This window comes from Pinus tabuliformis, chromosome 6 (assembly GCF_031772625.1).
Source record: "Pinus tabuliformis cultivar Carrire ecotype Pingquan chromosome 6, CPIR1, whole genome shotgun sequence".
Classification (NCBI taxonomy): Eukaryota; Viridiplantae; Streptophyta; class Pinopsida; order Pinales; family Pinaceae; genus Pinus; species Pinus tabuliformis.
The window spans coordinates 1,375,587,947-1,375,612,685 of record NC_142292.1 but is presented as its reverse complement, the minus strand read 5'-3'; the positions used below and the strand labels follow the sequence as shown (position 1 = coordinate 1,375,612,685).

The 24,739-nt window shown below is 38.6% G+C and overlaps 1 protein-coding gene across 2 annotated transcripts in view; it reads left to right on the top strand.

The window, feature by feature from the left end:
* Positions 1-24,739, top strand: part of LOC149263756 (Golgi SNAP receptor complex member 1-2-like) — a 258,445-nt gene that overhangs the window by 134,647 nt on the left and 99,059 nt on the right. For both annotated transcript variants that reach the window (XM_089426661.1, XM_089426655.1), the window contains exons 3-4: positions 23,473-23,562; positions 23,701-23,772. In XM_089426661.1, the coding sequence (XP_089282787.1) occupies positions 23,473-23,562; positions 23,701-23,772 (162 nt within the window). The remainder of the gene's footprint in view (positions 1-23,472; positions 23,563-23,700; positions 23,773-24,739) is intronic.

The following is a 24,739-nucleotide window of genomic DNA, read 5'->3' as shown; positions in this document are numbered from 1 at the left end:
CTAGGATTGACTCAAATGCTTTGACAGAAAGAAAACCTACCTACCAGTTCAAGTAAAGGGGAATCAAACTTTTTCAGCCTTCCTAAAAATTTGGGAAAACCCTAAAAGTTCAATTCAAAGGAGATTGAAACTAGTCAAGAGAGAGACTGAATTTATTCACCAAGCCTATCTAGGAGTTCAATTAAATCTGATCTTATTCACCCACACACACACACACATATATATTGGAAATACATGAAGGCTTGCCACGATTGATCAATATATTCAAATGACTGATACAAGCATGCATATATGCAACTGTTCTTGCAAGAAAGATCAACATAGTTGTGCCTCCAACGAAGCTAATCAAGAAGTATGCCATGTCGGAAGTAAGTCTTTGAATGCTTGATTGTTAAAGCAACCAAGAAAGATTCCTGGTGGCAACTCAGAACATGGTTGCTCACTAGTGAATAAGAAAAAAAGCAACGAAACTAAAAATTTCCAAACTACTACTTGAAATGCCTCCACCATCCTCAATTCAACTGAATAATGCTTGAAGCTAATATCCAAGCAATAATTAAATTGGGAATTAAACTGAGGAAAATCAGAGTGTACTGTCATTACAAAACTGTGAGAAAAATAATTTTCTGGTAGTACCAAAAGTTGCTCTTCCTACTGCATTAGTATCTGAGCTAGTGTGCATCTCAAAACAAATCATCCATAAGAAAGGAGAAATATGTGCGGGTGTGCTTCGTTTCCAAATCTCTGGTCACTATGAGGAAAAGTAAACAAATCAAGCTGGAAACTTGTCTTTTCCTCTTCATGATCAATATGCACAAAATCATGGATTTTTGTATATACATATGGTTCTAGTAGAATCGAAACATTACAGAAAATAGTGGTAAATCCACTTGGCAATTCAAGTCTGCAATGCTAATTTAGTGCATCTCCTCTTCCTCATTATGGCTTACTCTTTTAGTGGAATCCAGAATATCAAGAACATTTTCACTAGGCTTGTGGATTTCATAAAAGTCTTCTTGTTGAACATCAAGCATCCAAGCTAGGGAAGAGGCACATCTTCATCAGGCTTAGTCTTATTAAGATCTTCATGAGGTTTACAATCTTCACGAATATCCACAACTACATCTTTTGATTCCTCATTATGCTCAAATACCAAAGGAATGGAAGACGATGTACTAGAATCATCAACGCATACCATTTCTTTTACAAGATCAAAAGGTGATGCTGTTCCAGAATCATCTCCTTTCTCAGAAAGGTCCTCCTCATCACATGCTATGCCTTCTAAGGGCTATGATTTTCTTATATTTGCAAGACAATTTTCTTAGCGATTGTTGATGTTTGTAAGCTCAAGTAGGTACTTCTGCACAGGTCTAAGTATCTAGATGTGTAGAAGTTGCCTAATTGACTCTTAACCTTAGCAGTTACTTTAATTGTTAAGTAATTGACTTTTATAAGATAAAATGAGTTACTCTAATGAAATGCCAAGGTTATTTGCAGTAGTGAATTAAATGAATGTTAACCGTTCAACTTAATTGATGTTGAGATCTAATTTCAATCTTCAATCACTTTGGAGATTAGGGTTGTGGATTTGGTCAATAATTCAAACAGATAAAAGGAAGGCTAGGGTGCACAAGACATAGTGAGAGTCAGAACTCAATGATTGTATGCGGAAGGACGTCCATTCAAGTGTGCAGGGTTCTCAGATGAGTGTAAGGGGCAACAAGTGAAGGACCTAGATCAACCACCAGATCTAAGGATAGATCAAGGGTTTGAACAACTGGACCTGTTAGAAATACTGAGAGGGGCGTGAATCAATATTTCATAAATTTCAAACAATAAAGATCATAGAGCATTAAACAATTACATCACATGAAAGGTACACAAGATTTATATTAGCAATTTATTTATATCTTGAAGGAAGCTACAACACCGATTTTACCAACCACTACTTGAAGGAGAAACAACCCCTGATTCTTTACTAGCCACTATTGGAAGGAGCTACAATCCCTGATTTATCAACATCCATGTTGAGAAGTGTAGATTGGGAGGTATTCCCACAACCCTTGGGGTACTAGGTTGTGTGGAGTTAAGCCACGAAAATGTGGCTTTGTGGGCAACGTACCCAAGTGGTGGGCTTTGGGCACAAGTTGGTGGGCTAAGGATCGAAAAGAAACAATAGTTTATTCTAATTATTATGTGTGGGCACCTTAATGGAGTTAAGAATCCCTAAGTCAATGGTTGGAGAGAGATATAAATAGAAGAGACTTGAGAGAAGTTTCACCATCATTGCAATTCATCTTGTGTGTAGACATTAGCCAAGAAGACTGCCTGTAACTGCTTGTGATGTATTTTTACATTACTTGATTAACTTCTTCTTTCCTTTATTATTATTAGTTTTCTCTATCATCAAACAACTACCAAATCATAAAGAACAGTGAGACAATATGGCACAAGATATAGGTGATCAGCCAGGGCCAAAACCTCTCCAACTGAGATGAAAATCCACTAGAATCCTTCTCTTCTTATAGAACTTCAATTGATGAATTCCAAGACCTATGACCCTTGACTAAGACCCTCCAAGACCAAGTCATCCTTCCTTCTTGATGAGCTTTCCTTACACAGCTTCCTACAAAAGACTTCGACCTTTTAACAACTTTTCCAACAACTTTGACCCCAACAACAATTTCTGCAACTTCGACCTAGCAGCGTCAACAACTTCGACCTTGATGCAACTTTAGCAAATTCACAACTTAGATCTAGAGGCAGCTTCACAACTTCAACCTTGAAGCTTCACAACTTCAACCTTGAAGCTTCACAACCTCGATGTAGCTTCAGAATTAGAGCATTAGAGCCTATCCCCCCTTAGTGACAACTTCTTGAACTCCAACCATAAATCGAAGTTTAGTAAACTTCGCCTCTGTGAGAGCCTTTGTAAAGATGTCTGCAACTTGATCATCGGTTGAACAATATTGCACTTCAAGAACATGGTCATGAATGAGCTTTTTGATGAAGTGCATGTGTAGTTCAATTTGTTTTCTGCGCTGATGTTGGACTGGATCTTTACATAGTTGAATGGCACTTTGATTATCACACCAAAGTGTAGTTGGATGCTGCTGCTGAAAACCAAACTCTGACAGGATCTGACGAAGCCACAGGGCTTCCTTACTAGCTTCAACGTTACCACGATACTCTGCTTCTGCCGAAGAAAGAGAAATGGCTCTCTGTTTCTTGCAAGCCCATGTAATAGGTCCAGAACCAAGAGTGAAGACATAATTGACAATAGACTTTCAATCATCAGGGTCACCAACCCAATTAGAATTAGTGAAATCAACCAATAGAGGAGATGCTTCTGCACTGTGATGAATCCCAAACTGAACTGTACCTCGAACATAACGAAGTATTCTTTTAGCTTCTTTATAATGGCTTTCATGTGGGTTTTTGCATAAATCGAGCAACAAGGCCAACAACAAAGGAAAGGTTAGGACGGGTATGGGTCAGATACAAAATTTGTCCAACAAGCTGATGATATAAGGTAGCATCAACTTTAGGGAAAGTACAAGTGACTGAAAGTTTGGCTCCAGATTGAAAGGGAGAAGGGGTTGGCTTACAGTCTTCCATGTGAAAGTGGCGTAAAAGATCACAGGCATACTTAGACTAGGAAAGGGAAATACCTTCTTTGGATTGCAAGACTTTTGAAGACCAAGAAAATAATGCAAGTGTCCTAAGTCTGTGATTTCAAACTGCTTTTTAAGGTTGGACTTCACATGGTTTATAAGGTTGGGATCACTACCAGTAAGGATAAGATTCAACGTAAAGAACAAGAATGATAAGGGACTTACCCACTTTCTTGGTGTAGATAGTATTGTTAGAATGACACCTAGAAAAGCCAATATCTAAAAGAAAGCTATCCATTTTGGCATACCAAGCCCGAGGGGCTTGCTTGAGACCATAAAGGGATTTCTTAAGCCGACATACAAGGTTGGAGTTTGTTTGCATAAAGCCAGGAGGTTGTTCCATATAGATTTCTTCATGCAAGTCCCCATGCAAGAAGGCAGATTTAACATCCATCTGATGGACTTCCCATTTGAAAGAGGCAGCAAGGGAAAGAACAAGGCGGATAGAGTTCATTTTAACAACAGGGGAGTAGGTCTCAGTATAGTCAATGCCTTCAACATGTGAAAAACCCTTAGCAACAAGATGAGATTTATGTTTATCAACTTTTCCATCTGGTCCAAACTTGGACTTCCCATTTGAAAGAGGCAGCAAGGGAAAGAACAAGGCGGATAGAGTTCATTTTAACAACAGGGGAGGAGGTCTCAAGTATAGTTAATGCCTTCAACATGTGAAAAACCCTTAGCAACAAGATGAGATTTATGTTTATCAACTTTTCCATCTGGTCCAAACTTGGTTCTGTAAACCCATTTGCATCTAATAAATTTTCGTCCCTTTGGAAGAGGAACAAGGTACCATGTATCATTTTCCAATAATTAACGATACTCTTCATTCACATTTGCATCCCAATCCGGATGGCCTGAAGCTTCTGCAAAGGTGTCAGGATCATAATTCGCTGAAGCTTGAGCCAATAAAGAAGAGGATCTATTGAACTGAGAACGTGTACGACGCTGATCTGTAGGATCACCTGTTGCATCCCGAGTTGCGCAAACCCATTTTGGAAGCTGAGGGGCTAAAGGAGGATCCCGAGAAGGTGTCGTAGGATTGTCATCCTCACTGTCATCATCTGAAGAAGGAATTTTTTCAGAAGTAGAAGGGATAGAGAGAGGTGGCACATTCGCCGAACTAGGCTCATAGGTCGATATATTTTCAACAAACTTTACATCTCTTCTAATGATAACATTTTGGATTTAGTTTGAAGAACTATATATCCTTTGACATCTTTAGAATATCCGACAAAAATACATTTTTTACTCTTAGGTTCTAAGGCTTTATGTTTCTCATCTAGAATATGGGCCCATGCTTCACTTCCAAAAATACGAAAGTGACTTACATCTGGTTTAATTGAGCTCCATGCTTCTTCTGGTGTGATATTCTTTAAAACCTTAGTAGGAGTGCGATTTACCATGTAATTTGCACAGTAAATTGCTTTTGCCCAAAAAGTAAGACTAAGTTCTTTAGATTGGAGCATACAGTTAACCATTTCCTTTAAGGTGTGATTCTTCGTTTCAGCTACACCATTTCGCTGTGGAGTATATGGAACATTATGTTGCAATTGAATTCCATGCTGAGTGCAAAAGTTGATGAATTTGTTGTTAACATATTCTCCGCCATTATCAGATCTTAGCTTAAGAATTTGATGTCCAGATTGTTTCTCAAACAAAGGCCTTAAAGGCCAAGAACATGTTAAAGACTTCACTCTTGAGTTTTAAGAAGTATACTCAAGTGCGTCTGGAGGAATCATCAATGAAAGTTAAGAAATACTTGTTGCCAGAGAATGAAACAACTGGAAGTGGACCACATAAATCACTATGCACAAGCTGTAAAGGGGCTGAGGCATGCCAAGAGCCACGTTTTTCAAAACTATCCCGATGATGTTTTCCGAGTACACATCCGAAACAAACACCATCTCTGCAAGATACCATAGGAAGACCTGTGACCATATTTTCTTCACATAGATTTTGAAGGGAGCGATGGTTTAAGTGACCAAATCGCTCATGCCAAAGTTTGCTCACTTCATCATTATGAGCAACAATTATCGAGGGAAGAGTTGATGACCCAAAGTTGTTAAACTTATACAATCTTGTAGAATCATTAGCAATGCCAGTAGCTAAAATTTGTCTAGGATCTCGTAGGTCCTTAATTACAACATCACGAGGTGAAAATTCAACGGTTTTACCTTCACCTGAATGAGTTATCTGATATATTGATAGAAGGTTGCAGGATAAGGTAGGAACACATAATACATCATTAAATTGACCATTGTCTAGATGAATAGTTCCAGTCCCTACAATACTAAGAGATCTATCATCACCAACATATATAATTTTGGTGTTACAATCATTTAAAGAAGAAAACATGGCTTTGTTTTTGGCCATGTGATAAGAAGCTCTAGAATCAATGAGACACTCATGAGAATGAGAAGAAGAAGATACATTTAGTGCATAACCAGATCGAGATGCTTGACAACCACATGCAAAAAGTGCTATTCCTAAAGATGAAGTTGAAGTTGAAGTTGAAGAGTGCTCCAAATGGATGTTATGCTTCTTCATTGCTGCTTCCAAGGCTTCCATCTTCTTAAAGCATTTGGATTCTAAGTGGCCATCACGATTACAAAAGTTGCTTAGTACCCTTGTTTGGTTTAGGACCATTCTTTTTAGGATGCTGCTTCTTAGGATTCTTTGAACTTGGTTGCTGCTGGGCTGCTAAGGCTTTCTTTGAAGAGTTTCCAGTATTAAGAAGACCAAGATGTAAGAGTTTTTATTGCTCTCTTATTAAAAAATCACAAAAGGCATCAAAAGAGGGGGACTTGTAGTCTTGTCCTTGAGAAATAAAGGCTTCTCTAGTAGAATGGAAGGTGGAAACAAACACATAGTAGGCTGGTCCTAACTTAGTAAGAGGAGAATAGATAAGGCTACCATCTTCTTTTTTAACCTTAACACCTTCCAAGAGAAGTTTAAGGGGCTTGAACTTGGACAAAAAATCTTCAATGGAAGAAAAATTATTAAGGTCTAATGTAAGCAACTCATTTTCGAGTTGATGGGCTCTAATCTCATTTTTAATCCCAAAAACTTTATTGAGCTGTTTCATTGCTTCAGCAGGGTTATCAACTTCTGTGATATGGAATCTAAGGTCTGGAGAAATAGACATCCCTATCAACCCATGTGTTTGATCTTGCTTATTTTTCCATTTGGCTTGCTTATCTTCATATTTAGGTTTAGACTCTTGGTGTGAGGCTATTCTATAAAGACCTTTACTTCTAAGTAAATCCACAATGTATGATAACCATTGGAAGTAGTTGGTGCTGTCAAAAATAACTACGCATGGACTCTCCATTTTAAAAGAAATTGAAGATGTAGATGCTGAACTAAGTGTTCCAATGGAAAGGTCTCGAAAATTTAGGCCAGATAAAAAAAACGGTTCTGAAAACGACTTCTGGATGAGGAAGTTATGACTTTTTGAAGAAAAGTGGTTGAAGATGCTGACAAATCACGTGAATATTGGGAAGTGAATGATATTGTTATATTTACAAAAAATTCCGCCCCCCCCCCCCTCCAAATTTAATCTAATTAGCTCACTTTAAAAAAAAAAGATTACTTTATGTGACCCACTTTTATAAATAAGTGAAGGCCACTTTTACAATGGTACTTTATGAACTATTCACTAAATTGTAACTTAAATAAAAGATAAAGTGACTTCAGAATTATAAGTGACTCATTTTTTATAATGGGTGAGAACACTTTTACATAAAGTAACTTTAAAACATAAGTTACATGTGCTTTTTGAAAAAGTAACGCAAAAAAGAAAGACTTGAACCCAAGACCTCTATTCTCATAAAGTAACTTTAGACCAAGTGAGGTAGTTTAAAAGGTTAGTTATTTTTGGAAAGGAGGAATGGGCTTTATTTTTTGCTCAGTAAAGCTTTGGGGTGCGTGCTTACTTCAAAACCCCCTTTTTGCCTACAAAACAAAAAACAACCACACAAACCAAACGAACAAGCAAAAGTATCCAAGCCTTGTAGCTTAAAGTTAGATTTGGCCGAAAACTATATATTTTTCTCAATGTTTGTGATTTTCCGAGATCACACTAAGGCGCAGCGGAAAAGAGCATATGCATGAGAAAAATCTTTTCTTTCCGTTTTTGGTTTGCCCAAATGGCACAGGGTCGGGGGGGCAAAGAGCATACGCAGAAATGAAAGATATAGATCTGGTAATAAAAAAATTTGATGACTATAAACTGAAATAAACAAAGAGATAAATAACTATCATTGCAAATAAAGACTGTATACCTCCAAATCTTAAAAATGAAGTACCTAGGGCTTCCGAAAACCTTTTTGCATGAAACAAAAGGGGTTCCTCACTCGAACAAATGCTCCTAACACTATAGAGTAGTCCTCTCGGCCCAAAAGTGGTCAGAAACAATAGATCTAGGAAATGATAGTCGGATGCAGTTGTACTGGTTTCAGATTTCGATCACCAACGGATGCGGCCCTTGAATAGCTCTGATACTATGTAGGAATTTACAGGGTAAGTTCCTTAGATAGAGCAACAAAGGACACCGCTCACAAACAGATCATAGATCAGTACACCAGTATTCTTGATGTGGTTAAAGCCCTCAAAAAGGGAAACAGTCCACGACTTGAGCCAATGCAGCCACTTCAGGCAATTTATTAATGTAAAAGAAAGAAAATTTACATAAGCTTCTCTCATGAACGGTCACCTAAAAAATGACCCTCCATGCTCTTTAAATAGAGATGATGGACCAATCGGGTGTTAAGCCACAAATCAAGTGTTGGTAATACCGAGGAGAGAATGAACTGTTGGATCACTTCATGTCTAGAACATATTGTGATCGTCGGATTGTAAGTTACAAAAAGTACATACTAAAGAAACACACTTTACCTAACCATACACTAGACCAAGTTATACTTAATTATTTCTTGTGTCGGAATATCCTAACATAGCCCAGAAACTATAGAAACCTTAACGAAAGAGAGAGAGAGAGAGAGGCCCAAAACTTCGATCTTGATCTTCTTCTTCCTCTTCGTCTCTCTCGAGCTTCAACCTTGAGGAGATTGAACTTGCTTGAGTGAGTGTGCAAATGAGGCCCAGTTCCTTCTTATTTATAGGCTTATGAGGGGTACAAATTGCTCTCTTTAGGTCGACTTGTCCCTTCGTGTAGGCTGACTTGATCTTTGTGCCACGACTAGGCCTTGGAGGATCTTTTGACTCAAATAAGTTTTCTTTACAATATGTAACATGCCTAAATGGGTCTTCAATACATGACAATGGCTCAATTGACTTAATGTCAAACTTAGAAGCACTCAATGGGTGCTTGACCTAAAAGTAAATTTCCCTTAAGCATGAAACCCACGCTTCAAGAATAACAATAATAAATTTATTTTTCTCTTTTCATTAAATACATAAAAATCATGATTACATTTGTCATTATGAAGACCGAACCTAGTTACATATTTTAACACTCCCTTTTAACTAGGGAGGTATTCATAATCAATACAAGGTACTTGGACATTCTCAATTTGAAGAATTCTTATAAGAAGAGTCGGATTGGTAACCCATCTTTTTAGCAACATATCATCCAACATTGTCACATAACAAGGCCTTAACTAACAACTCTATCTCTCCACAAGATCATAGCACAATGCTGGCAAGACCAATGATTATAGACACTTTCATCTCGACTAGGGAGGATATACCCATTCCAATGAAGGAATGTACCCATTCCTATAAAAGGATTGTAGCAAGCTTCCTCTTAGCTAAGGGTCTTGCTTCCAAGCTCCCTCTTAACTAGGGACCTGTTTCCAGCAACAACTTTTTATTCATTGGTGGAGATCGTGGGACCTTCAGTTGCTTGTAGCACTCCTCCATTCGATGTCATGAATTTCATCTTCAATATTATGGAGCCTTCATCTTTGTAGGGCATCGACCATCCAACACTTTCCTTTACGAGTCATATTGGTCACGTCATCCCTCTTTTTGTCGGAAAGTGATCTTCTAGTCCCCATCTGGCTTTTTCTTTATACAACTACCTCTTCCACGTCATTTTTCCTCTAGGATCTTTCATCCAACCACATGAGTGCTTAGTTGCAGGTAACTTCTACAACTCTCTTTCAGTAGCCCTGTATCAACCCATCCAGATGTTATTCAAAAATCAAAATGAACATCAAATCATAGTTACCTTTAATGATGGCCTTTCATCATGACATGTCCTTGTTTGCATCAACGTCTTGCATATATATTGACACATCTCCAAAAATATATACAACGTCAAGGGTATCTTTCTTTTTCAGACTTTATCAAGATCTTCATATCTTTCCCATGGAGATATCATAGTCAAATCTTCTAGTCCTTGGATGTTGATTGCCTTCTCCATAGTTGCATTTTTCATGATCTCTTCCTTTCTTTATTCACACATTTCCTCCCAGGAACTTCCAATCATAGTTCCTTCGACTTTGTCAACCACCTCATATTTCATATGAGGACATATTATGTTGATTTCATCTAGTCAATGTGTGAACCATGCCTTCATGCATCCTTTCATAGGAGGAGATCCTTTCTTTTGATCATGCTCTTGAGGTAGAGCACTCATTCATGATATTTGCAACCATATGACATGACTCTATTTTATCAAGTACAAGCATACATACCTCATCTCTTTCTTTTGGTCATCTAGACTTCCTTCAACAACTTCCTTGATTGAAAGAACTTCAATCCCTTGACCTGCTTTACTTCTTTTGACATCATACCATCATCCCATGAATCCCATACAGGTTGGAATTCCCGGCAAGACACTTTCTTCTTCCAAAAGGTGAACCTTCTAATGAAGATTCCAACGGAGGATCTTGATCATCCTTACCCTGCAAATGCTCCTTTTTGGATGATGTATAATGAGCTTTATACTAGATAACTTTCGTTTTCCATGAGTACTATGTATGCTTCTAATGAGGTCACCAAGAGCTACATTCTTCTATAGGTGACAACCATAGACTCCTATTTCAGCTATCTTTCATGCTTTTTTATGATCATGTCACGAGCTCTTGCTTTGAGTCGTATGCTTCTATGATGCCATCTCCTAACATGATGCATCCTATCATGCTTCTAATGATTCCTACCATGATAGTTATACTTTACAACAAAAAACTTGAAACAAAAACTTGAAAAGAACTAGGCGAGGAAGACTATCTCGATCATAGTAGAGATCTTTTACTTCCTCCTTCTTGAATTTCTTCTTTTAAGCTTCTTCCACTTCTTCAGTGATATGGGATTCTTCCCTTTTTCTTTTGTTTCTTGAGCTTTGGACAATCTCTCTTGTAGTGCCCATATTCATGACGACCATAGCATTGAACCTTCGACATGTTCTTCTTCTTTTTCTGAGGAACAAGCTTCCCAAACTTCCCTTTTCTTCTAGCCATGGCAGCGAATGCTTGAGCTTGCTCGCTTGATCCTATATCGATTTTTGCCTTCAACTTGGTTTCTTCGATTTTGCACAATGACCATAGTTCATCGAATGGATCAACTTCCTTCTTCCCATAGATGCTTGATGTGAAGTTGCCCCATTCGTCTGGTAGTGCATTGAGCACTATGGTAGTCATTTCCTTGTCAAATTATTTCTCCCAACTCTTGGAGTTGGTCTCTTATTTCGGACATCCTCATAAAGTATGAGGCTATTTCTTTTTTTTTTTATATCTTCATCTCGTAGAGCTTGAGCTTATTCTTTCAATGGTTCGACAATTAAACCCTTAACATGAAACAAAAACTTGAAAAGAACTATGTGAGGAAGACTATCTTGATCATAGTAGAGATCTTTTACTTCCTCCTTCTTGAATTGCTTCTTTTAAGCTTCTTCCACTTCATTAGTGATATGGGATTCTTCCCTTCTTCTTTTGTTTCTTGAGCTTTAGACAATCTCTCTTGTAGTGCCCATATTCATGACGAATATAGCATTGAACCTTTGACATGTTCTTCTTCTTTTTCTGAGGACCAAGCTTCCCAAGCTTCCCTTTTCTTCTAGCCATGGCAGCAAATGCTTGAGCTTGCTCGCTTGATCCTACATCGATATTTGCCTTCAACTTGGTTTCTTCGATTTTGCACAATGACCATAGTTCATCGAATGGATCAGCTTCCTTCTTCCCATAGATGCTTGATGTGAAGTTGCCCCATTCCTCTGGTAGTGCATTGAGCACTATGGTAGTCATTTCCTTGTCAGATTATTTCTCCCAACTCTTGGAGTTGGTCTCTTATTTCGGACATCCTCATAAAGTATGAGGCTATTTCTTTTTTTTTTTTTTTATATCTTCATCTCGTAGAGCTTGAACTTCTTCTTTCAATGGTTCGACAATTAAACCCTTAACATGGCAAATGACTTCATTTTCTATGAGGATCAAATCTATCCTCTTCTTCCATGCAAGATAGTTTCACGACCCAACCAATTTGTTGCTCTCCTTGCAATATGAAGTCATTTTGATAGATAAATATAGATATAATGATACTTGTCAAGTGAAGATACTCCTAGATGATGAAATCTTCAGCTTGATGCTTTTTTGATTATAAAAGATGTCTTCTTGGTGAAGGTGTCTTCCTTCAAAAGTGATTCTTGGCTCAAAGGGGAGATCACATTGATTCCTTGATGATGATGACAATGCTTTTTCTTGCTTTTCTTCCTTCAAGACAATGCTAGTTAACCTTGTTTCACAACCTCAAATTTCTGCCCTTCTTCAGAATTTTAGCTTGATGTAGTGGTTCTACAATTTCAGCGTTTTCTGCAATAACCCTAGTTCATATGTGTGGATGGAATATGGATATATTTGCCTCCCTTTGACTTCGCTTGACCTTGACTCCTCCTCTTGACAATTTGGCTTCTTTGACCCAAACTCACGCTCCTTTGAGTGACTGCAATTTTCGACTTTCACTACTACAAATGATGCCCTAACCTTCACACATGTGGAGGAGAATTAGCCCAAAATTGGTCAGAAAATGCTTCGCTCTCCTTTATTCTTCCTTTGTTGGGTATTAGGTTCCTTTCTCTTCCTTGATCAAACTCTTCTTGATGATTGATACTCTTGATGTTTCCAAGATGATTTCTTCATACTTCGGCCCTTGAGTATCCTTCTTTGTGCTGCCCTTCCTTGATATTGTCACCTTAGCTCTGATACCATGTTGAAAAATCTAGGGCAGCTAGATTAGGTGATTTCTCTTACTTTGATAACTGTTTGTGATGTATTTTTACTTTACTTGATTAACTTCTTCTTTCCTTTATTATTATTAGTGTTCTCTATCATCAAACAACTATCAAATCATAAAGAACAGTGAGACAATAGGACGCAAGGTATAGGCAATCAGCGAGGGCCAAAACCTTTCCAACTGAGAGTAAAACCCACCAGAATCCTTCTCGTATAGAACTTCAATTGATGAATTCCAAGACCTATAACCCTTGACCAAGACCCTCCAAGACCAAGTCATCCTTCCTTCTTGATGAGCTTTCCTTAGACAACTTCCTGCAACAAACTTCGACCTTTCAACAACTTCGATCCCAACAACAATTTCTGCAACTTTGACCTAGCAGTTTTAGCGACTTCGACCTAGCAATTGCACAACTTCCATCTTGATGCAACTTTAGTAGCTTCACAACTTCGATCTAGAGGCAACTTCACAACTTCGACCTTGTAGTTTCATAGATTTGACCTTGCAACTTCACAACTTCAATGCAACTTCATAATTTTGTCTAGCCCAGAAACTGAATAAACCTTAACGAGAGAGAGAGAGAGAGAGAGAGAGGCCCAAAACTTCGATCTTCATCTTCTTCTTCTTCTTTGTCCTTTTCCAGCTTCCATCTTGAGGAGATCGAACTTGCTTTAGTGAGTGTGCAAATGAGGTCGAGTTCCTTCTTATTTATAGGCTTATGAGGGGTACAAATTGCTCTCTTTAGGTGGACTTGCCCCTTCATGTAGGCCGACTTGATCTTTGTGCCACTACGAGGTCTTGGAGGGTCTTTTGACTCTATTTGGACTCGAATAAATTTTCTTTATAATATGTAACATGCCCAAATGGGTCTTCAATACATGGCAATGACTCAATTGACTTTATAAGAAACCTAGAAGCACTCAATGGGTGCTTGACCTAAAAATAAATTTCCCTTGAGCATGAAACCCATGCCTCAAGAATAACAATAAAATTTTTTTTTTTTTATTTTCATTAAATACATAAAAATCATGATTACATATGTCATTATGAAGACCGAACCTAGTTACATATCTCAACATGATTGAGATAGAACCTTCCTCCTATGAGGATGCAACGAAGCATCAAGGATGGAGGAATGCGTTGCAGGAAGAATACCAGTCCATAATGAAGAACAATGTATGGCAGATTATCCCTAGGCCTAGTGACAAATCGATAGTCACTTCAAAATGGATTTATAAGATAAATCAAAATGTAGATGGGAGCATAGACAAATACAAAGCAAGGTTTGTAGCAAGGGGTTTCTCACAGAAAGAAGGAATTGGTTATGAGGAAACCTTTGCTCCCACAGTTAGGTGTACAACAATAAGATCGCTTGTTTTTTTGATTGCTTCTATGGGTTGGAACATTCATCAAATGGATGTCAAGACAACTTTCCTGAATGGGACCATTGATGAGGAGGTCTACATTGAGTAGCCTCAGGGATTTGAAATAAATTAGAGGGAATCTCATGTCTGTAGGTTGAAGAAGGCTCTATATGGCTTAAAGCAAGCGCCAAGAGCATGGTATGCAATAATGGATGCATACCTCACGAGACTTGGTTTTATAAACAATACTACAGATTCTAACCTATATATCAGGGTGGTCTAGGATGAGCCAGTTATAATACTTTTGTATGTGGATGATCTACTAGTTACAAGAGTAGAGCATCAGATTCAGGAATGCAAGAAGCAATTAACAACAAAATTCGATATGAAGGATCTTGGGATTATACACTATTATTTGGGACTAGAAGTATGGCAAAAACCAATAGAGATATATCTTGGTTAAGGTAAGTATGTAATCAAGATGCTTCAGAAATGTGGCATCTTGGGATTATACACTATTATTTGGGACTAGAAGTATGGCAAAATCCAATAGAGATATATCTTGGTTAAGGTAAGTATGTGATCAAGATGCTTCAGAAATATGGCATGATGGATTGCAAGCCCATGATGACTCCTATGATTTCAAATTTGAAAAGGTTGAGGAGTTCAGAATCTAGTTTGGTAGATTCGACTTGCTACAGACAATTGATTGGGTCCTTGATGTACTTGGTGAATACCAGACCGAACATTTGTTTTGCAGTAAATGTCCTTAGTCAGTTTCAGATGGAGCCAAAACATGATCATTGGATTGCAGCTAAGCATATCCTAAGGTACTTGTGTGGGACTATACATCATTGCCTCAGGTATGCTGGGAATGAAATCCAACTTACAGGATATACATATTTAGATTGGGGTGGTAGTGAGACAGACGAAAGAAGCACAACAAGAGGATACCGTCGCTTTGAGTAGTGCTAAAGATGAATATGTTGTTGCAAGCGAGGTCTGTTGGGAAGCAACTTGGCACAGGAAGTTACTATCAGAATTGTTTGAAGGACTGCTTAACCCTGCATGGATACATTGTGATAATCATAGTTGCATAAGATTGACGAAAGACTGGGTGTTTCATGCAAAGACGAAACATATAAACAACAAGTACCAATACCTCAGAAACTTGGTACGAGATGGGGTCGTAGTGTTGCACTATCTACCTACAGATGAACAGGTAGCTGGCAAATTGACTAAAGTGTTATCAAACAAGAAGCTTGAGTACCTAAGAGGCAAGCTTGGTTTAGTGGATATCTCTTCCCTAGTTGAGAGAGAGTGATATCGAATAGTTTTTGTCTTTATGGGTCAGGCACTAGACTAGGACTAACAACTGTAAGTCTTAGTCTAAGTTGCACGAAACGGGGAAATGGGTACGAGTTTCCAAAACGGGAAGCGATAAGAAACGTGACCTCCCCAAATTTTGGAAACGGGGAAACGCGAATATATATATATATATATATATATTGAAAATATTTAATATATATATATATATATATGTGCAACGACGAAACATATAAACAACAAGTACCAATACCTCAGAAACTTGGTACGAGATGGGGTCGTAGTGTTGCACTATCTACCTACAGATGAACAGGTAGCTGACATATTGACTAAAGTGTTATCAAACAAGAAGCTTGAGTACCTTAGAGGCAAGCTTGGTTTAGTGGATATCTCTTCCCTAGTTGAGAGAGAGTGATATCGAATAGTTTTTGTCTTTATGGGTCAGGCACTAGATTAGGACTAACAACTGTAAGTCTTAGTCTAAGTTGCACGAAACGGGGAAATGGGTGCGAGTTTCTGAAACGGGAAGCGATACGAAACGTGACCTCCCCAAATTTTGGAAACGGGGAAACGCGAATATATATATATATATATATATATATATATATATATATATTGAAAATATTTAAATATATATATATATGTGCAATGACGAAACATATAAACAACAAGTACCAATGCCTCAGAAACTTGGTACGAGATGGGGTCGTAGTGTTGCACTATCTACCTACAGATGAACAGGTAGTTGACATATTGACTAAAGTGTTATCAAACAAGAAGCTTGAGTACCTAAGAGGCAAGCTCGGTTTAGTGGATATCTCTTCCCTAGTTGAGAGAGAGTGATATCGAATAGTTTTTGTCTTTATGGGTCAGGCACTAGAAACATATAAACAACAAGTACCAATACCTTAGGAACTTGGTACGAGATGGGGTCGTAGTGTTGCACTATCTACCTACAGATGAACAGGTAGTTGACATATTGACTAAAGTGTTATCAAACAAGAAGCTTGAGTACCTAAGAGGCAAGCTTGGTTTAGTGGATATCTCTTCCCTAGTTGAGAGAGAGTGATATCGAATAGTTTTTGTCTTTATGGGTCAGGCACTAGACTAGGACTAACAACTGTAAGTCTTAGTCTAAGTTGCACGAAACGGGGAAATGGGTACGAGTTTCCGAAACGGGAAGCGATACGAAACATGACCTCCCCAAATTTTGGAAACGGGGAAACGCGAATATATATATATATATATATATATTGAAAATATTTAAATATATATATATGTGCAATCATAAAGCATAAATGATACATTATAATCTATTACACTTAAACATTAAGATTTAATTTACATCACATTTACTCATGAATGATCACATAATGAAAATAAAAATATCGGAATATCCAAAAGCAACCTTTATTATATATCCAAATCTCAAAATCAGCGTTTATTTATATTAATATATGAGGCTGCAAGCACAATAAAGACTATAAGGCTGCAAGAGAGAGATCCAAATCAGGATTTTCTGCATCCACATCCCATTCTTTAGAAGGACCACTGTTGTATTGGGAGTCTCCTCCTACATAGTCGAACGACCTTAGTGCTCTTGATTAAATACACGTTTCCTACCCTAGTGCCCTACATGATCTTGATTATTGGGAGTTTCCCCTGCATAGAGGGCTTGGTTCTCTTGATTAAATACAAGTTCCATACCTTAGTACATGATAAAATCCAATGGAAACATTGCAATCCCTCCAATCCTGAAATCTTGAAAAACAAATAAGTCCGTTGGATTTTGAGTGAGATCTAAAATTCTACTTTCTCCATATGAAATCCAATGAGGGCGAAACCACTCTCAAACATCCTGAGTCATTTCATGGTAATGTTAAAAATTTAAGTAAAAGGATGAAAATGAAAAATAAAGGAGAATATCACTTTTACTTTAAGAATTTAACATTACCATGAACTGCATATCCCTCAAACTTCCTGATGAACTGCATATAACCACTAGGGCAAAAATTAATTTTTATAACTTTAGACACGCATCTAGAAGCAACAAGAAGTCACTAACATACCCTAAAAGTAAATTAAAAAACAAATTAAAAAAAAAAATAAAAAAAAACACAAGTTAATGAGGAAACGTGGGTCGTACGGCCCTGAAACGCGTTTCCGGCCGTACTGGCCATGTTTCCGTTTCGGGAAACGTGGTAGTACGGCCGGAAACACGTTTCACGGCCGTACTGGCCACGTTTCCGTTTCGGGAAACGTGGCGGTACGGCCAGAAACACGTTTCACGGCCGTACCAAACGCGTTTCCGCGCTTCGTACCCGTTTCCGTACGGAAACGGACCTCTATACCATGTTTCCTGCAACATAGGTCTTAGTGAAGGCCATAAAGAAAGAATGGACTTCAGAGGATTGGATAAGCATCTAGATTGAAACTTCTTATGGATTGGAGAATCCAGGGAAAGAAGTTGGTGACTAATACTCTTTGAGGATGAGGTAGGGCATCCAAGATAAGAGTAGTCGAAGAGGACCAATATTCTTTAAGGATACAGGTTTGGGAATCCAAGATAAGAATAGTCCTAAAAGGACATACCTTGTGGACATTTTGATGGGGTATGTGCTTTGAGAGGTAGTGTGGCAGCTCACGTAAAGCCTCTCGGCATAATGCTCATAATTAAAGATGAGCTAGTCCAGTTAAGGCCTTCAGGGATTGTTACTGCTCAAACTAGCAGGGGACCTAAAGGGGATCTCTAAAGGGCAAATGCTAGACCAAGGGCAACAAATGGAGACTTAGCCCACTCTTTATGAACTTTCACTGATGGGAGGAGGCCCGATATATTATGGAGTCACCAATGAAGGATAAATTAATAAATTGATATGGAGTGACCCAAATAATCCCTTTCCAGAAGAGGTTGAAGAATAGAGCTTGCTTGCTTTCTAAGCAAGGTACAATGTCTTCTAGGAGAAGGATGGGAGGATTTGAGGGTTAGGTTTAGGGAATATGACTTGTGAAAGAGTTTCCCAATCCCCAAAATCCTTGTTGACATTGGTATCCGAGATCGTTCTTGAAGAATTGTCTTTTCAAAGGAATGGGACCAATTGGACCCAGTCTAGGGTAGGAGGAAAGAGTTTAGAAACCAATGATGTTCTTAACCCCAAACAAGGAGGGGAAAAGGATCAAAGAAATTTTTTTCACTTGAGGGTGTTGAATTGATCTTATGAGGCACTAGCCTTGGGGATACTAGGGCAAAGTTTGATCTCAGAGCTAGGGCTTGGCTTTTCTCACAACTCCACTGTCAGAATGGCTTCAAAATTGGAGGAGGCCTTGAGGAAACACCAATGCAGGAGAAGCTAGGAGATTGAACTTTTTGGAGGGCTACTTTGTTGGGAAAATGATGCCCTAGGTGACCCAACTTGGCTAGACCTAGGAAAAGGTGAAAAATAGTTGATTTTAGGTGACCACCTCTTGGTAGATCAATGCCTTAGTCTTGGGAGAATGGAGTCTATGATAAATATGAATGAGGACCTTTGGTTCTTAGTCAAGGAGGCCTCAAGACTACTTTGCTAGCCTTCTAGGTCAAAGAGAAGCAATCTTGCAGCTTTTATACTTCGATGTGCAAAAGGTGATGGATTATCAAGATGAATTCATTGATAGAATTATCCCTAGGAGATTTCATTCAAATTACATGGTCCATACATTGAGAGATGCTATATAGAGAAAAAATTCCACAATTTAAGCAGTAAATGCATGCAACAATTAGCCCTAAAAATAACGAAAATCTCAATCCAATGTATATGACAAAGTAAAACAAGAATAGCATTAAAAGCATGTACTTACATGTAATAGAACATATCCAACCATCCACAATTTGACAATAGAGAAGCTCCAAGATAAGATAAACCAAATCCACACATCAAAATTCATCCATAAAGCTCCAATTCATCCTCCAAGAAAAAGTGCGAAATTCTCAAGAGAGAGAAGAGATCCAATCCAAAGTGATGATGAGCAAATGAACTCATCTCACTTGTATTTATACACTAATGAGGAGTTCGAATTAGTCTCCTTGGCCTACATAAGCCCCAAAAATAAAATAATGTGCTAATAATCTAACTTTTGGTGACAAGCCCACCAAACTAGCTCACAAATGAAAGAATAAGCCTCTTAAGAGGTCAGATGATGAATAATACATGTCGTAGGGCCCTCCAAGTGGCCTGATGAGGTCCATAGGTGCCATAATGAAGAATAGGACCCTCAAAAGTGATGGACAAGGGGTTGGCCCCTTGTTCTCCAAACAATAAACCTGTGGTGCTCCCAGTGGGTGTGGGGGCACAATAATAACCTCATGGGTCTCCAAATGAGTCGAAGATGCTTGTAGATCATCTGCAAGGGCTCTAATGATGGTGTAGGTGATGCCACATCATCCTACAAGTCTTGGGTCAACTGCCAAGTGTATGGTACATCTGTGGGGTTGGCTGGGCAAAGGTGAACCAGGTGCATCTTCCTTGTCCAATAGGTGAATCTCGAGCAATCTTTGAACATCCTCGGGGATCCATGGAGTACTGTTTATTGCTGTGGAGGCCCATGGCTCTCAACACACACCCTACATGTGCCAATATATCCCTCTGGAGGATTAGGACACCGTATAGGGAAACCAAACCCAAGACGAAACCATCTGCAATCCTACTTAAGTTTCAGTGCGTCCCCTAGCCTTCCAATACAAGCAGTCATTAGAGAAATCGAGTAAATTAACTTACCAACCATGGACCACACGTGGGGACTTCATAATGGCATGCCATTCCATAATGGACTTCAAGATGTGCCAATGCCTCTTAAACTCCAAATGGGGTGAACCAAGTATCCTATTAGGTGATCTCTACTTCTAAAGGGGATAATATGTTCAAGGTACATCCTTCAAAAGCTGGTGGCATGTGACAGATAGGTGAATGAAGTAAGGGATGAGAAGGGGCAACCTTGGGCCACATGTTGGGGTACAAGGGAAACTAGTAAAAGGGAAGCCCACACTTGGGTTTATAATGTATAAGAGGGAGCGACCGTGGTACATGAGGTGCCTCGACCTTGATTTTTCCACCCTTCTTTATATGCCTTTTGCCTTTTTATGATTTTCTTTGATTAATTGCTTGGGGCTCAAGGGGTAAGAGCATGATGCATAAGATATAGCAATGAATACCCCCTTTTAAGGTAGGGTGGTTCATTTCCCACTAGGGGTTGGGACAATCATGGTTTCCTATATGATGAAGGAGGCTCATAGAACTTGTAGGAACCAGGGTGATGGCCATGATGATGGGGTAAAACTCATATATTGGCTTCTGCCCACGTGGTAAATGTATTTGTCCTGACCATATTTTGCATTTTGTGGTACATTTTCTTGTTGAATGTGGCCAAATATGCTTTTGCCTTTCTTTTTAGCTGCATCAACCTCTGGGGCATCATTCTAGGCCTGACCCAAGGTGCGGGCAAGGAGAAGGGGAGAGCTAGCCCTATGTGGACCCAATGGAGGAATGTGGACCCAGGTGGGAGAAATGATGAATGGGGAAGTAATGAGTGGAAAGGGGGGTAATATATGCAGATAAGGGAGCATGACCACGCAACCAAAATTAGGGTTTCCCGTGACATACCATCCCTAAAGTCAAATGGTTAGTAAAAGAGATCCCATGGGACTAGAATCCAAGGTTAATATCTCAAGGGGGTCTAGGGGAAAAGAGCACAGACCTAGCCCATTATTTCTGCCGAATCTCCCCATTAATCCATGCCTAGAAGTGTCCATGATAAACAAACTACAATACTCAATTACCAAATTACAAGGCATACCTTTAGGTTCAGGAGGCCCACCTTCAAACATATGATCATGGCAAATGGGTGAGGGACCACATGGCTGGCTCAGGTGGCGGAGAAATGGCACAACGAGCTAGTTGGTGGCTGCAAGGTGCTGCTGGCTGTCGGCTAAGGACCATCTTGGAGAAAAAAATTGTCCTAGGGATATCACACACAAAATGGTGGGTAATAGGGACAATGCTGATTATGATATAAAGATGCTTGACAAAAGATGGCTTATCAATCCAACTCTTCTTATGAGAATGCTTCAAGATTGAGATTCCTTGTACCATGAATACCTCCCTAGTTAAGAGGGTGTGTTGAAAATTGTAACTAGGTTTGGTCTTCATTATGATGTAATTGTAATCATGACATTGTATATTCTTTATAAAGAAAGAAAAATGAAAGAAAGAGAAATTGTATTTTATTTAGAGTATGGGTTTCATTCTCAAGTTTGAGTCAAAAGCATGTTCTTTGTGCTTTTAGGTCTTCTAGGTCTTTCTAGGATAAATAATAATATTGGTCATGTGTCATAGTCCGATTTGGACTCATTGTAATGAATTTTTTATTTTATTTTATCATGTAAAAGCCATGGATAAGCCCAAGACCAAGTCAACCCAAGAGCAAGGACAAGGTGACCTAAGGGAGGGCTATTCGACCCTTAAGAAAGGCTATAAATAGAAGGGAGCTTGACCTCATTTGCACACTCATCTCAAACTAGTTCGATTTGCGATAACGAAGGTGAAGAGGAGTAGCTGGAGGATGAAGAAGAGAAGCATACGTCAAAGTTCGTCAATTGTTATCTTTCTCTCTCTGTCTTGCTAGGGTTGTGAAGCTGCCAGCTACAAGAAGTTGAAATTTTGAAGCAGTTGGAGGGAGACGAAGTTGCAGTAGTAGTATTGAAGTACTGGAAGTTGTCTCTAGGAAGATCTTGCTGGGGGCTGATTTAGGTCTTGGAGGGCTTGTTGGCTTGGGTCTTTGGGTCTTGGAAGTCTTTTTGTAAGCAGATTCTAAAGAAGAAGAGAAGCATTTTTCCGGGTTTTCCCCTTGGAGGGGTTTTTCCCTAGCTTGGAGCCTATATCACACTCTGTCTCTTTGTGATCTTCCTGTTTTTGGTAATTGCTTGATGAACAAAATTAAAGAAGTAATAAAAGAACATCTAACATCAAAAGTAATTATCAAGGTAAGGAAAATAAGTTACAATGTGCAGATTTTCCAACATGGTGACCATGTAATGTGGTGGCCCATATAATAGTGTAGGTATGGTGGCCATGTAATGTACAGTGGTATATGCCCATTTTGTTTGTTGTTATTGAATAAGGTCCACAAGATAGTGAGCATTGAATAAATGTATTGTGGCCTTGTTAAAGATGGCCCACTAGGTAGTTTGCATTTGGTTATGATTAGGGTTTTCTAGCTATCTATAAATAAGGATTGAGTCCTCCATATGAATCGTGTATCAGAATATTATTGTATTGGAGCTTAGCTCATTGGGGGTTTGGGGTTATCCCCTCAAAGATGCAAGTGCACATCAATTGATCTTTCCATAAAATGGTCGTTGTATGGCATTGCCTTACTCTAAGGGTTTTGGATTGAATAATGTGTTGAACATTTTTGATATTGTTTATGATCAAATTTTAAGGCCTAAGGATCTCTACAGATCAGAGGCTTGAGGTAACAATACAAATCTGGGTGTCCAATGATCCTTCATGAAATTTGGGAGCCCTTCTCTTCCAAAGATGTAAAGTGGACATGTTAATACAAACCATTGTATACTTCTGAGAGATGTTGCAACCATATTCTTTGACATTGTTTAGAGATGGTTAATGGCATGTTGCCTAACAGTTCCATTGCCTTGTTTTCTTGTATTATTTAGTATTTCTTTGCAGTATTTCATATCATCTATTTAGTTGCATTTAGCTTATGTTACTTTAATTCTACATTAAGCGTTACAAGAAAAAAGATTGATGTGCTATATTGAAATAATAAAAGATTAGTTATCTTTGGTTGCCTGAACATCTGACTCCATTTACAAGTTTTGGTCTTTTGCTTATTTTTTTCTTTCTTTAATTGGGTAGGAATTTAAGCGCACGAAAGGAAACATTAATGCCATGAGGGAGCATGCTGAGCTCCTTACGTCTGTTCGTAATGACATCAGTGAGTACAAGGTGTGTATATAGGCTGTGGGATGTATTAGAAATAATTGTTAATTTAAATAATTTATGTTTTTCAGACTACATTCTCTGCATGGCATGTCTTTTGCTTTATTGAAGAAGAATTTTGTGTTTTTGGGCAACTTCATTCAGGCTTCTGGAAGTATGTCACCTGGACCAAGTTTGCTACGAGAGAGGGCAGCCATACATGGAAGCATTTCCCAGGTAAGATTTGATTCTGTTTTCTAAAAGTTCATACAGAGGATAGTGTTGGCACTTGGTTGATTCTTTTTTCTAAGCTATATCAGTTTGATACAAGATTTTGCAGGTCTTAACCCAAAATTTACCGAAATTTCTCATGTAAAGATGGTATTCGAGGACCAATGCAAGGAATATTATTGACACAAAAACTTGTCATTCCAATGGAACAACATATTCATTTGCACAAGTAGGGGTATAAGATGCATCTAAAACCTTGGCAACTTGAAGAATGCTAAATTGGTAATGTTCTGGAAGATCTTTGAAGAAGATGATTGCAGGATGTAGTACACAACACTGGAACTTGTTTTCTTGTTAAACTCAACTTATTCATTTGCACAAGATGCATCTAAAACCAGGGCAGATTGAAGAGTGTGTTGGGAATCACGATTGCCATTAGACCAAAACCCGCAGGTGTTAGTTAACGATCACATCGCCAGATATAAAGATCCACGAGAGGCGGTTAGTCTATGTCACAAAACACATGGGGAGCGTTGGTTTATCCCATGTCAAACAATGTCCCCCCCAACGTGAGCCGGGTGTGTGTCGAACTCGTGACCTATGCTCTGATACCACTTGTTGGGAATCACGATTGCCATTAGACCAAAACCCGCAGGTGTTAGTCAACGATCGCATCGCCAGAGATAAGGATCCAAGAGAAGCAGTTAGTCCATGTCATGAAACACACAGGGAGCGTTGGTTTATCCAATGTCCAGCAGAGTGTTGAAATTGGTAATGTTCTAGAAGATCCTTGAAAGAAATGATTGCAGGTCTTCAGCACACAATACTAGAACTTAGTTTCTTTACTCAACTTATCAATAAAGCTGCTTGTACATAAAATCCTTATTCGCGAAAAGCCTTTGCATGAGACATCTTGACAGAAAATATGAAAGTAGCACTTTGAGGTCGAATAAGATAGTGCTAGAGTAATGTT